The sequence below is a fragment of the Panthera uncia genome, assembly GCF_023721935.1.
Source record: "Panthera uncia isolate 11264 chromosome D3 unlocalized genomic scaffold, Puncia_PCG_1.0 HiC_scaffold_8, whole genome shotgun sequence".
Lineage (NCBI taxonomy): Eukaryota > Metazoa > Chordata > Mammalia > Carnivora > Felidae > Panthera > Panthera uncia.
In genome coordinates this window covers 52,244,555-52,259,861 of record NW_026057586.1, presented here as the reverse complement: position 1 = coordinate 52,259,861, position 15,307 = coordinate 52,244,555, and the positions used below count along the sequence as shown (strand labels likewise).

General features: G+C 36.5%; 1 protein-coding gene across 3 annotated transcripts in view; it reads left to right on the top strand.

Annotated features, from left to right (window-relative positions):
* The window catches only part of METTL4 (methyltransferase 4, N6-adenosine), a 59,122-nt gene that overhangs the window by 19,102 nt on the left and 24,713 nt on the right, over positions 1-15,307 (top strand). For all 3 annotated transcript variants that reach the window (XM_049620374.1, XM_049620375.1, XM_049620373.1), the window contains 2 exons: positions 1,797-2,166; positions 4,611-4,680. In XM_049620374.1, coding sequence (XP_049476331.1) covers positions 1,797-2,166; positions 4,611-4,680 — 440 coding nt within the window. The remainder of the gene's footprint in view (positions 1-1,796; positions 2,167-4,610; positions 4,681-15,307) is intronic.

Sequence of the window (15,307 nt, the reverse complement as noted above, 5' to 3'; positions counted from 1 at the left end):
TTCACCTCTCCATGCTATGTACCTGCCGAGTTCTGTGGTTCAGGTTGTTCAGATTGTTGTGTTAACCCTCACATCAGTTTTCTAGGTGTACAGTATGGTTTAGTGTTGATCTGGCTGCATTTCAGGGACGAGAGGCCCCAAAAAAACTTCCAGGCTGTTCCGCCATCTTGGCACCCTGTGATTTTCTTGAACAAAGGTTTTGAAGCTTGCTCTAAGCTTTTTTAGTTAGAACCAGAGCAGCCTTTATTTTAGAGCTATTTTTCTCCCCAACGTTGAGGCAATACCCTTTTGAATAGTCTACCTGTTGCTTTGTAAATTAGGAGATTTTCCATTCTGGCTGTTGGGAGCATTGTTCCCACTTCTCTATGAGCTCTGTGTATTGTTTCCTATGATCATTTCGCATCTATTTCTTTCCCTGGCCTTGGGTAGACTTAAGTGGACCCTTCTGCAGCTTATAAGAACTCTTTGTAGTCTCCTCTTTGGTATCCTGCCTGGCAAATTCTAGCTGCTTTGACCTTTCCAGACCTTTCCAGCCCCATCTTCCCAGGTCAACTCATGGACTCTGAATGGGTCTCCTTCTCTGTGCTGCTGCCTGGAAACTCTCAAGGTAGTAAGCTGGAGAAATCATTTTGTTTCTCCTTTTTTTTAGGGACCACTGTTCTTCATTACTTGACATCCATCTAAGGTCTGAAAGCCTTTTTAATAAATTACACATTTTATACATTTGTAAAAAGTAATTTCAGATGAAAAGTGAAATCTGACTTCTGGTACTCCATCTTGTCCAGAAGTGGAACTTAGATTTCAATTTTATAATTATTGTAGTTATATTTTCACAGAACTGTGTTTTTATGTTCATTTAACAGTTTCTTTTTTTTTTTTTATTAAAAAAATTTTTTTTAATGTTTATTTCTTGAGAGAGAGACAGAGTGTGAGTGGGGGGAGGGGCAGAGAGAGAAGGAGACACAGAATCCAAAGCAGGCTCCAGGCTCCAAGCTGTCAGCACAGAGCTCAGTGCGGGCCTTGAACTCAGAAACTGCGAGATCATGACCTGAGCTGAAGTCGGACACTGAACCGACTGAGCCACCCAGGTGCCCCAACAGTTGCTTTTTTCTTTACAATTTAAGTACTATATTAGAGTTAAAAGGTATGTTTATTTTAAAAGTGGATCACTAAAGAAACAATATTATATGTGATTTAAACTTAGTTTGCTTTACAGATTAGAAATTCTGCTTTCTTTTGGAAACATGCATGTTATCAAATTCACCCTTGTTTTGTTTTTTTTCAAATTCATCTTAATACCTTTTTTTTTTTTTTTTTTTTTTTTTAGAGAGAGAGAGAGAGAGAAGGGGGGGGGGTGAGTAGGGAAGGGCAGAGGAATAGAGATAATTTTGATTGGCTCTGTGCTCAGCCAGAGCCCAACCTGGGGCTCAATCCCATGACCCTGAGGGTCATGACCTGAGCTGAAATCAAGAGTTGGATGCTTGACTGAGCCACCCAGGCACCCTTCGTTTTAATACATTTTTAAGAATGTGTTTTTTTATGTGCATTATTTAGTTATTTAACTGTAAGTGAATTTATGAGGTTTGTTTCATTCCACATTTAAGAAACAGTACTTCAAAGGTATACTCACATAGTTTTATTTTTACATTGTATGTTAAAATTATTTTAGTGTAAGCTTTAAAAATATTGATTTCATCCATAAGTTCAAATACTCAAAACATAGTAGGAATTTCATTATTTAGGTAATTGTTTTAATGTTAATGACTTTAATATACTGTAACAAATTTTTCTTACAGATCAGGGGACTGATTTTGGATGGCTCTTCGGAGTTAATCCAAGAAGGTCTCAAGAGTGGCTTTCTTCATCCACTTTCTGAAAAATGGAACAAGTGTAGTGAGCCCATTACTTTACCACTTGATACCTGCAATTTGTCAGAATTATGTGCAATGGCAAAGCATTTGCCTTCTCTGAATGAAATGGAACTGCAGGCATTACAATTGACGGAAGAGGATATGTCTGTTACAGAACAGGATTTATTTTCACGGATTGTTGAAAACAACTCTAGCTTTACAAAAATTATTACGTTAATGGGACAGAAATACCTGGTGCCACCAAAAAGCAGTTTTCTTTTGTCTGACATTTCTTGCATGCATCTACTTCTGAACTGTAAGTAATTATGCTATTAGAAAAATACAATTTTTCTGTGGCATTAAAAGTCAAGAGCTAGTCTGAATGCTGAATGAGGGTCAACATTTTATGAGGATAGGGTAAACACTTCATTTTCTCTGTGTAATTTTTGTTTAAAAATTTTAAAAGTGCTGAGTTTTGGTTTAAAAAATTAAAAAAAAATTAAAAAATAAGAATTATGAACAAAGCATCAAAAAGTAGTTAGTCCCCATGAGAGCAAACACAGTTGCTGCTCTGTACTTTGGAATTCAGGATACATTTGGTTTTGGCCAAACAATTTTATTTAAAATTAAAAAAAAAAATTAAAAAAATTTTTTTGGAGAGAGAGTGTGGGTAGGAGAGGGTCACAGAGAGAGGGAGACACAGAATCCAAAGCAGGCTCCAGGCTCTGAGCTGTCAGCACAGAGACCAACGTGGGCTTGAGCCTACAAACCATGAGATCATGACCAGAGCTGAAGTCAGGTGCTTAACCAACTGAGCCACCTAGGCACCCCTGAACAATTTTATTTAACTTTTCTTTATAGCAAATTAGAAACACTTCAGATATGAATATTTACACCCTAACCTTTTAGGGTTACATATTAAGCTAATGCTCACATTTATTGTCTAAAATTTCTTGAAATATCTTCCTGTATAATGTTAACACAATTTAAAGATTGAAGTCCACAGCTGAATTTGGATTTAGATTCTGAAGCTTAACTGTTAGTCTTTGGGCTAATAAAAAGAGCCTTGGTTTCCTAGTTTATAAAATGGGTATGATAATAACCTACTTCTGAAAGTCATTTTGAGGATTAAGTGAATTAATCTGCATCAATTGCTTATGTCAGGGACTTATATGTATTTAATAAATTGTTACTATTACAATCTAAGAGATGAGGTAGGAAAGAAATATTTAAATTTGCTATTTATTGTTATTTGGGCATTTAATAGCAACATTTTAAGGTATTAATTGACATAGTTCATTGAGGAAAAGCTTCTTTTAATTGCTATCAAGCCATGTTACATATGAGTGGTTATTCATGTCACAGATTCTTCAGGGTAGATGACAGGATAATAAATTAATGGGAAATTATGCTATGTTTGAATGCTGTTTTCCATTCTTTTTGATATCTGTCACTCTAATAGTTTGAAAACTGTTACTTCCTCATTTTAATTTGCACTGTTTTGATTATGTATGAAATTCTAGATTTACCAAAATATAGCTATGTTTATAAAAGCTATGTTTATAAAAGGACAGCTCTTCCTTACAGTAAAATTCCAATTAATAAATGTGGGTAGACTGATAGAACTAGAAAGTTTCTATCTGGCAAACACCATAGTAATTGGATGTCAAAGTGGTAGGTGAAAAGATAAGACATGGGATATTTGCACGGTCTGAAAATATCTCCTTACATGATATTTATTAATTACAAAGGGAAAACTGGAGAAACTTGGTAGACAGCACTTTAACCAAGTGATTAAAGTTAGTATCACCAATAATGAGACATTTTGACATCTCTTATTTCCTGATTACTTTGGTAATACTCTTGCCAAAAATTAATAACTAAATTTAATCATGAGGAAGTACCAAACCCAAATTAGGAGACATTCTATAAGATAACTGGCCAGTAGCCTTCAAAATGTCGGTAATAAATGACAAAAAAAGACAGGAACTTTTCCAGAGTGGAAGAGATTGAGGACACATGGCAACTAGATGCAATGTGTGATCCTGGTTTGGATCCTGGGCCAGAAAAAGGCAATTGTAGACAATTGGGGAAGTTATATTATGGTGGGCATATCAGGTTTAAGATAAATTATTTCAAAAGGAAGTTTAAAAAAAGTAAAGCAAAAAACCCAAAAAACCCCAAAAAACTAACCCCTCCTACATTTGAAAGGACCATATTAACATGGCTACAAAGATTTATAGGGCATTTACAGATGATTGGTATCTAACTAAGTGAGCTGTAGTTATTTTCAGGTAGTCTTTGAATAAATAGCAATAGGTGAAATTATGTTAAAATTCTAGCTGTACTAAATTATAAGGGAAATTTAATTTTTCTAGGTTAAATTATTCTATTTGAATAAATGCTACAAATCCTTTTGTTGCATTCCATTATATTTGTATCTGTAGTAAATGCACTTTTAATTTTTATTTATTTATTTTTTAATGTTTATTTTTGAGAGAGAGAGACACACACAGAGTGTGAGTGGGGGAGGGGCAGAGAGAGAGGGAGACACAGGATCTGAAGCAAGTTCCAGGCTCCAAACTGTCAGCACAGAGCCTGACGCGGGGTGGCTCAAACTCACGGAACGTGAGATCATGACCTGAGCTGAAGTCAGACACTTAACTGACTGAGCCACCCAGGCGCCCCATTGCACTTTAGTTTTTAAAGTGATCATCTATGGAAGGTACTTTCTGAAATACCTTGTGTGTTTGTTTTCAGGTAGGAAAACATATGATGTAATTGTGATAGATCCACCATGGCAGAACAAATCAGTTAAAAGGAGTAACAGGTAAGAATAAACAAATTAACCTATTAGATGTGGTTTCTAAAAGATATTGTCCTTTGTAAATTCTAGTTACATATGCCAAAAGCATTATTTTGAGATAAAGTTTGTCTGAAACTACTAAAATATTTTCATTTAAATTTTGTTTATTTTTAAAAATATTTATGTGTCTATGTACATATGTTTGTATGTATTTATTTAGAGAGCACACGTGAGCCTGGGAGGGACAGAGGGAGAGGGAGAGAGAGAATCTTATGCAGGCTCCAGGCCCAGTGTGGTGGCTCAACTCAGGGCTTGAGCCAAAATCAAGAGTCAGATGCTTAACCAACTGAGCCACCCAAGTGCCCCTTTTCACTTAAATTTTTAATTTCCCTAAATAGGTAATTCTCTTGGATTAGAACTATGTATAGGTAAAATAAAAGTGTCACAAGTGATATACTTATTAATGACTGAGGTTACTGACTGAACCAGTTCATGGATATTTCTATAACACCAAATGGCAACATTTTTGCCTTCTTTGATATCAAATTTTTAACTTTGGAAATATGTACCAAAATATGGGCATACCTTGTTTTATTGTGCTTCACTTTGTTGTGCTTTGCAGTTATTGCCTTTTTTTTTTTTTTTTTTTAAATTGTAGGTTTTTGGCAACCCTGCATTCAGCAAGTCTTTGGCATCATTTTTCCAATAGTATTTGCTCATTTTGTGTCTCTCTGTCACATTTTGCCATATCTCAGACTTCTTCATTATATTTGTTATGGTGATCTGTGATCAGTGATTAACTCACTGAAAACTCAGATGATGGTTACATTTTTTAGCAATGAAATACGTATGTTGTTTTTTAAGAAATATTGCTGTTGCATACTTAGTTGATGAGTGTAGTATAAGCATAACCCAAAATTAATTTGAGTCACTTTTTTAAAGTGATATTAGCTTTGTTGTGGTGGTCTGGAACTGAACCTGCAGTATCTCTGAGGTATGCTTGTATAGTTTTCCTCAGTAGCTGCTATGAATGAATTTGTCTACCCTATCTTTAACTTTTTTACTTTGTCAGCTTTTTTGTATGTCATCTCTTAGAGTAATCAGTTTAATTACTAAGAGGACATTTCCTTTTTTTTTTTTAATGTTTATTTTTGAGAGAGGGAGGGGGAGCGGCAGAGAGAGAGGGAGACAGAATCTGAAGCAGGCTCCAAGCTCTGAGTGGTCAGCACAGGTCCCCATGAAGGGCTTGAACTCACAGACCACGAGATCATGACCTGAGCCGAAGTTGAACGTGTAACCGACTGAGCCAGCCAAGTGCCTCTCCTTTTTCTTTTTTTTATTTATTTTGAGCGGGGGGGAGGAGCAGAGAGAGAGAGAGAGAGACAAGGAGAGAGAATCCCGAGCAGGCTCCATGCTGTCAGCACAGAGCCCAGTGCAGGGCTCCATCTCACAAACTGTAAGGCACCACCTGAGCCAAACTGAAGAGTCTGCTTAATGGACTGAGCCACCCAGGTGCCTCGAGGACATTTCCTTTTAATAGTTTTTTTTTTAAACTTTAAGTTTTCCTCTCTTATACTAGTGAATATCTTCAGTTATATTTCCTCTGAATGTTCAGGTCTAGACTTGAACACTTCCTATTACCTTGACTTCAACTTCATGTGAAATTTCTTTATCTCCACAATTATCTCCAGTTTTCTTGTCGTTTTTTGTTTATGAGCTGGGATATTTTTCTCTTAAAGTTGCAAGAATCATACAGAGTATTCTTGTATCCTCTATGTGTGTGTTTGTATGTAGATATCTATACATAATTTTTTCTAAGCCATTTGAAAATAAATTATTTAAGAGAAAAAGTAAGTTACTCTGAAATATTTCATTCTATATTTCCTAAAAACAAAGAAATTCTCACATGTAATCATAATGCAATTGTCAAAATAGGTAATTAACATTGATATAGTACTGTTACTGATATAGCACTAGTATCTCATATATAGACCTTATTCAGGTTATCAGTTATCTCGGAAATTTTTGGCAAAATAAAATCCTGGATCATGCCTTATATTCAGTTGTCATGTCTCTTTAGTATCCTTTAATTTGGAAGTTCCTGAGTCTTTTCTCAGGAACTTTTCTCAGGTGTTTCAGGAAATTGACATTTAAATTTTTTTTTTATTTTTTATGTTTATTTTTGAGAGAGAGACAGAGCATGAGCAGGGGAGAGACAGAAAGAGAGGGAGACACAGAATCTGAAGCAGGCTCCAGGCTCTGAGCTGTCAGCACAGAGCCTGATTTGAGACTGGAACTCATGAACCGTGAGACCATGACCTGAGCTGAAGTTTGATGCTTAACCCAAGTGAGCTATCCAGGCATCCTGGCAATTGACATTTTTGAAAGTAGCAATAAAAAAGTAATACAGCATCCATTGATGAGTCTTGCCCAAATCACTTATTTTTAAGGTAGTTGCTAAATGGTGATTGTACATGTGTGGGCTCATTTTTGGGCTCTCTATTCTGTTTTGTTGATGTACGTGTGTTTCTTTGTACCATTATCATACATTTAATATACTTTGAAATCAGCATGATCTTCCTGCTTTGTTCTTAAGACCACTTTTGCTATTTAGGGTTTTTGTAGTTCCATACAAATTTTAGGATTCTTTGTTCTAGTTGTTAAAAATGCCATTGGTATTTTGATAGGGGTTGCGTTAAATCTGTAGATTGCTTTGTGTAGTATGGACATTCTCATGATACTAATTCTTCGAGTCCATGAGCACAGTGTATATTTCCATTTATTTGTCTTGTCTTCAGTTTTTTCCATCTATGTCTTACACTTTTCAAGAGTACAGGTCTTTCACTTCTTTGATTAAATTTTTTCCTAGGTATTTTATTCTTTTTGGTGCAATTGTAAATGGGATTGTTTTCTTAACTTCTCTTTCTGATAGCTCATTATTAGTGTACATAAATGCAATGGGTTAGATTTCTGTATGTTCATTTGGTATTGTGTGATTTTCCTGAATTATTTTATTAGTTTTAATAGTTTTTCAGTGGAGCCTTATGGTTTTCTCTAGATGATTATTATGTCATCTGCAAGTAGTGATAGTTCTACTTATTCTTTTTCAATTTGGATGCCTTTAATTTTTTTTTTCTTACCTAATTGACGTGGCTAGGATTGCCAATACTATGCTGAATAAGTGGTGAGAATGGGTATCCTTGTCTTGCTCCTAATCTTGGAGGAAATGCTTTCAGCTTTTCACCACTCAGTATGATTTTACCTGAGGGTTTATCACATATGGCCTTTATTATACTTGGTGTGTTCTTTCTGTATCCACTTTTTTAGGGTTTTTATCATAAATGGATGTTGTATATGTCAATGCTTTTTTTGCGTCTATTGAGGTGATCATATTTTATCTTTAATTTTGTTAATGTGGTACATTATATTGGTAAATTCCACTGGGTCATTGTGTATGATCCTTTTAACATGTTGATTTTGATTTACTAATATTTTGAAGAGGATTTTTGCATCTGTGTTTATTGGGGATATTGGCCTGTAATTTTCTTTTTTAGTGGTATCTTTGTCTGATTCTGGTATTGGTGTTCTGCTGGCCTTGTAAAATGAGTTTAGAAGAATTTCTTCCTCTTCAATTTTTTGGAATAATTTGAGAAGAATAGTTACTAACTCCTCTTTAAATGTTTAGTAGATATCATATATGAAGCAATGTGGTCTTGGACTTTTGTTTTCTGGGAATTTTTTAATTACTGATCCAATATCATTACTTGTAATTGGTATATTCGGATGTTCTATTTCTCTGTGATTCAGTCTTGTAAGGTTGTGTGTTTCCAGGAACTTATGCATTTCTTCAATGTTTTCCATTTTGTTGGCACATAATTTTTTTTAGTACTCTTCTGTGATACATAGTCTCCTACGTATTTCTGTGGTTTCAGTTGTAAACTTCTCTTTCATTTTTGATTTTATTCATGTGAGCCCTTTCTTTTTTCTTGATGAGTCTGACTAGGGTTTTTCAATTTTAACTTTTTAAAGAACCAGATTTTAGTTTCATTGATTTCTTCCTCCTCCTCCTCCTGCTCCCCTTCTTCTTGTTCTTGTTCTTGTTCTTCTTCTTCTTCTTGTTGTTCTTCTTCTTCTTTAGTTTCTATTTCAGTTATGCCACTATAATCTTTTTTTTTTTTTTTTTTTTTAATTTCCACTCTAAACTTTGTTATTTCCTTTTTTCTACTAACTTTAGGCTTTGTTCTTATTTTTCTAGTTTAGGTTATATTGTTTATTTGGGATTTTTCTTCTTTCTTCTTTTTCTTTTTTCTGCTACAAGCTGCTTTATTGCTCCTTCTTTCTACATCTCATGTCAGCTGTTGCTCGTGGCCTGGGACCAGCCTGAGTGTCACTACCCAGCAGGCCAACCATACAGACTATCCACAACTTTCCTTCCTTTCTGGAAAGCAAGAAACCTCATTTATGCCTCCACATGCCAGCTTCAAGAGGTCTGACACACAGCTGTCACAGTGTCCTTTTGGGAAAACAGTTTATTCTCCCTAGCCTCAACTGAAAACCTATTTTCATTTTAGTACATGTTTACTCCAAATTACAGAATTCCCAGTTATCAATAAGTATAGTAATTTGGTTTCCTAATTATTAGACTTGTAAACTTAAAAATTCTTCCTTCCCAAACACCCAAGTACCCTACAGCTAAACCTCAGGGATTTTTCTTGTTTCCTTAGGTAGGTTTGTATCACTATGAACGTCTCTCTTAGGACTGCTTTTGCTGCAATTTTGGAAAGTTGCAAAAAGATGGAAAAGTGTTTCCATTTTCTTTTCCTTTCCTTTCCTTTCCTCTCCTCTCCTCTCCTCTCCTCTCCTCTCCTGTCCTCTCCTCTCCTTTCCTTTCTTTTCTTTTCTATTTCTTTTTTTAATTTTGGAGAGAGAGTGCAATTGGGGGAGGGGGCAGAGGGAGAGAAAGAGAATCTTAAGCAGATGGGCCCAATTCCATGACCCTGAGATCATGACCTGAGCTGAAATCAAGAGTTGGACACTTAACTAAGCCACCCAGGCACCCTGTGTGTTTCTATTTTCATTTGTCTCAAAGTATTTTTTGATTTCCTCTTTGATTTGTTTGTTTACTCATTGGTTGTTCAGTAACAGTTTTTACTGTTTTACTGAACAGTTGTTCAGTAACAGTCTCCACATGTTTATGGGTTTTTTTTAGTTTTCGTCTTATAAATGATTTCTAGTTTCATACTATTGTGGTTGGAAAAGATGCTCCATGTCTTTTTAAACTTATTGAGACTTGTTTTGTGGCCTACCACATGATCTGTTCTAAAGAATGTTCCATGTGCCATTAAAAAAAAATGTGCATTCTGCAGTTTTGGGGTGAATTGTGCTGTATATATTTATTACATCCATCTGGTGTAGTGTGTTGTTTAAGGGCAATATTTCCTTATTGATTTTCTATCTGGATGATGTATCCATTGATGTAAATGGGGTATTGAAGTCCCCTATTATTATTGTATTAACGTCAATTTCTTCCTTTAGGTCTTTTAATACTTGCTTTAAATATTTAGATGCTACTGTGTTGGGCTTATAAATATTTGTAACTGTTGTATCATCTTCTTGGATTGGCTCCTTTGTCATTATGTAATGCTCTTCTTTATCTTTTGTTGTAAAGTTTATTTTGTCTGATATGAGTATTGGTACTTCAGCCTTCATTTTGGTTTTATTTGCATAGAGTACCTTTTTCCATCACTTTATGTTTTTAGTCTATATGTGACTTTAGATGTGAAGTGAGTTTCTTCCAGACAGCATATAGATGGATCTTATTTTTTTAGCCATTAAGCTTCCCTATGTCTTTTGACTGGAACATTTTAGTCCATTTTATTTAAAGTAATTATTGATTGGTATGTATTTACTGACATCTTAATTGTTTTTTGGTTGTTTTTTTAGTTCTTCTGTGTTTCTTTGTCCTTCCTTTGGTCTCTTCCCTTGTGATTTTATGGTTTTCTTTAGAGTTATGTTTGGGTTCTTTTGTCTTTATGTTTTGTATATCTGTTGTTTCTGTTTTTGACATCATATTTTACATCTTTTTAAATTTTGTATCCCTTAACTACTTATTGTAGCTATAGTTGAGTTTAAGTTTTTAAAAAATGTTTATTTTTATTTTTAAAAAATTTTTTTTAACGTTTATTTATTTTTGAGACAGAGAGAGACAGAGCATGAATGGGGGAGGGTCAGAGAGAGGGAGACACAGAATCCGAAACAGGCTCCAGGCTCCGAGCTGTCAGCACAGAGCCCGACGTGGGGCTCGAACCCACGGACCGTGAGATCATGACCTGAGCCGAAGTCGGCCGCTCAACCGACCGAGCCACCCAGGTGCCCCCAAAAATGTTTATTTTTGAGAGAAGGAGAGTATGTGTGCATACATGTGCATGTGCAAGTTGGGGAGGGGCAGAGAGAGAGGGAGAAAGAGGATCTGAAGCAGGGTTTGCACTGATAGTAGAGAGCCCTATGCAGGGCTCAAACTCACGAACTGTGAGATCATGACCTGAGCCAAAATCGGATGCTTAATCGGATGCTTAATCGACTGAGCCACCCAGGTGCCCAAGTTTACTTTTTTTGTCTTTATCCTAAAACTAGCTTTTTAATTGGTTCATCTACTGCTGCCTTTACTATAGTTTTTGCCTTTATGAGTGAGATTTTTTTCTTTCATATATTTCCCTATTTTTAGTCATGGTACTTTATTTTCTGCTTGAAGAAGATCTTTTAACATTTCTTGTAAGGCTGGTTTAGGATGAATTCCTTTAGTTTTTGCTTGTCTGGGAAACCCTTTATCTCTCTTTCAATTCTGAATGACAGCCTTGCTGGGTATTTTTGGTTGTAAGTTTTACCTTTTCAGCACTTTAAATATATCCTGGTACTCCCTCTGGCTTGCAAAGTTTTTGCTGAAAAATGAGATGATCAGGGTGCCTGGGTGGTTCATTTGGTTTAGTGTAGTGTCTGATTCTTGATTTTTGCTCAGGTCGTGATCCCAGGGCCATGGGATCTATCCCTGCATCAGGCTCTGTACAGAGCATGGAGCCTGCTCGAGATTCTCTCTTTCTCTCAGTCCCTCTCCCCAGCTTGTGTGTGTGCTCTCTCTTTCTTTCTCTCTCTAAAGTAAAAATAAAATGAGCTGATCATCTTATGTAGTTTTCCTCATTTATTACTATTGGTTTTTTTATTGCTGCTTTCAACATTCTCTCATTAACTTTTGCTATTTTATTATTTATAATATGTCTTGTTGGAGCTCTTTGGGCCCATTTTATTAGGGGCTCTTTATGTTTTCTGCATTTGGTATGTATTTCCTTTCCCAAGTTAGGGAAGTTTTCAGGCATTATTTCTTCAAATTTTCTGGCAGTTTTCCTCTCTCTTTTCCTTCTGGGACCCATATAATGAGAATGTTGTATGCTTGTTGTTCCAGAGGGCCCTTAAAACTATCCTCCTTAAAAAAATCTTCTTTGCCTTTCTCATTGTATAATTTCAACTGTTCTCTCTTCCAGATTGCTGATTCATCCTTCTCTCTTATGTAATTTGCTTTTGGTTCTTTTTAGTGTATTTTTCATTTCAGTTATTCCTCAGCTCTGATTGGTTCTTTTTTAATATTTTCTTTCTCTTTGTTGAAGTTCTCACTGTGTTCTTCCATTTTTCTCCTGTATTTGGTGAGCATCTTTATGACCATTACTTTGAACTCTTTATCAGGTAAATTACTTGTCTTCTTTTCTTTAGGTTTTTCTTTTTTTCTGGTGTTTGGAATGTATTTCTCTGTCTCATTTTGTTTGACTTTCTGTGTGTGTTTGTATGAATTAGCTAAAAGAGCTAACTTTCTTGATATTGAAGGAGTGGCCTTGTGTAGGACTGCCTACTGTGTAGGCAGTGTGCCCGATGACTTTGGCAGGCTGGCTAGAGCTGGAGTGGGCATGGCTTGGAGGTCCTGGGACATGTGCTGTGGCTACCTCTGTGGAAATGGTGGAGCTGGAGTGGGTGTAGGCTGGGTATGTCCTATGTGGATGTGCTATGCTGGGCTGCCTTTGTGGAATGGCTGGATTTGGCATAGGCCCATTGGGTTCTGGAGGGTGTTATGTCAGGGCTGACTTGGCAGGATGGCTGGAGCTAGGGCTGACATGGCTAAGGACCTGTGTACTGTGTGGGGGCTGTCTTTGAGGGATAGCTGGAGCTGGTGTGGGCCAGAGGTCTAGAGTGTGCTGGGGTGGCCCTAGCAAGTTGGTAGAGTACCTGGACCCTGGTCTTGTTTATGGTATGAAGGTGGATGTAGAATGTAAAAATGCCTCTTAACCCCAGTGAGAGTTCCAGTGGTTTTATTACCTATTTATTCAATGCTCTAGTATGAGTAAATGTATTTCCTTCATTTACAGTCTATTTGCCTTTTAAACTGCTATGCCTGGGAGCAGGTGAGTCAGTGTGCTGGCCTCTCATCAATACCCTTCTCTCCTCTAGTCACCTAGTCAGGAGTGGGGTTCCTGTTTTATCCATATTTCTCCTACTTTTTCCTATTGGTCCCTTTACCATTTGTTGTGTAGAAGCTGTGTAATCAGCCCTGTCTTCTTCCAGAGGAATTGTCTCTATATAGGCCTAGATTTAGCATGTGGGAGGAGGTGAGTTCAGAGTCTTATGTTGCCATGTTGGACCCTCTTAGCAAATTTTAATGCTTTCAGTCTGTTCTGTATTTTAGTTACAAGGGTGAGTGATCTCTTTTTTCTTTTGTTATTATATTATAAACATTAGATTGTGTGCTCTTTGAGAGAAGGGTGCTAATATAGGTTTTTAAAAACTGAGATAAAATTAACCATTTTCTCCACTTTAAAGTGTACAATTTAGTGGTTTAATTCATTTACAATGTTGTCCAACTATTACCTTATATTATTCTGGAATATTTCCATCACTCCCAAAAGAATCCTTGTTCTTCTCAGTTCCCCTCTTTGCCCATACACTGGCAGCCATTAATCTTCCTTCTGTCTCTATGAACCTACCTTTTGGGACATTACATGTAAATGAAATCATATAACATGTGGCCTTTGTGTCTGGCTTGCTTCATTTGATATTTGTTTTCATGTTTCATCCATGTTTTAGCATATATCAGTATTTCATTCTTTTTAATGGCTGCACAATATTCCATTGAATGGATATATCTATACATCCATATATATCCCTGTATATCGAGGTATATATATATATATATATATGTGTATATATATATATACCTTAATATATTATAGGTTCAGCAGTTGGTGATGTTTGCATGATTTCCAGCTTTTGGCTGTAATGGTGCTATAAGCATTTGTATATAAGCTTTTCCATGAACACGTGTATTAAAGAATTTGGCCTTGCCCAAACAGAAGTTTGACCTTTGTCTTCAGCTTCTGGGAGGTAATCTGTATTATACCTGATAGGATTATTTGTATTTTAGTGTGCTTGAGTTGGGGGGTGGGGAAGTTGGGACACTGGTTACATAAACAGTTTTAGGGTAGGGACTGTCTACACTAGAGACAGTCTGGTGTCATTTAAGGTAGGAGCTTTGAGTCCCAATGGTATTAGTTGACCTGGAGACTGAGTTCAACCACCTGGGCAGTTAGTCACTCTGTCATGCGTATGTAATGCATCTCCAGTTAAAACTCTGGACACTGAAGCTGGGGTAAACTTCCCTGGTTATTAATACTCTGTGTGCATTATCACACACTGATGCCAGGAGGGTAATGCATTCTGACTTCACGGGAAAGGACCATTGGAGGCTTTGTGTTTGGAAGCACCCCCCCCACCCCCCCAACCCCGCTCTGCTCTGAATTTCTTCCTTTGCCTGATTTTAATCTGTAATAAAGCATAATAACTTTTACATGATAAACTGTAGTAAATCGTTTTCTATAACAAATTGTAATCATGATTATAATAGCTTTCAGTAAGTTCTATGAGTCATTTTGACAAATTATTGAACTTCAGAGTGGTTTTAGAAACTGCCCAAACTAGTTAGTTGTGGAAGAGAGGCAGTCTTAAGGCCTGTTCCTTCAGGCATTGTAGTTGACTAATTCCAGGCAACATGTTTTCAATTATCTTGGGTATTTACCTAGGAATAGAGTTGCTGCATCATATGGCGATTCTACCTTTAGCTCGTGAGGAACCACTGAACTATTTTTCTTTTCTTTTCTTTTTTTTAATGTTTATTTATTTTTGAGAGAGACAGAGACAGAATGTGAGTGGGTTAGGGGCAGAGAGAGAGGGAGACACAGAATCAGAAGCAGCCTCCAGCTCTGAGTTGTCAGCACAGGGCCCAACGCAGGGCTCGAACTCATGAGCTGTGAGATCATCACCTCAGCCGAAGTCAGACACTCAACCGACTGAGCCACCCAGGCGCCCCTGAACTATTTTTCACATTGTATGTGTCATTTTCCATTTTCCATTCCTACCAGCAATGTATGAGGGTTCCAGTTTCTCTACATTCTTAGTGACCCTTACTTTCTGTTTTTATTGTTGATGTTTGTTTTAAATTATAGCCATCCTGATGGGCATACAATGATGTCTTGTGGTTTTGATTTGCATTTCTCTAATGACTAATGATATTGAGCATCTTTTCATGTCCTTATTGATCATCTGTATATATTCTTTG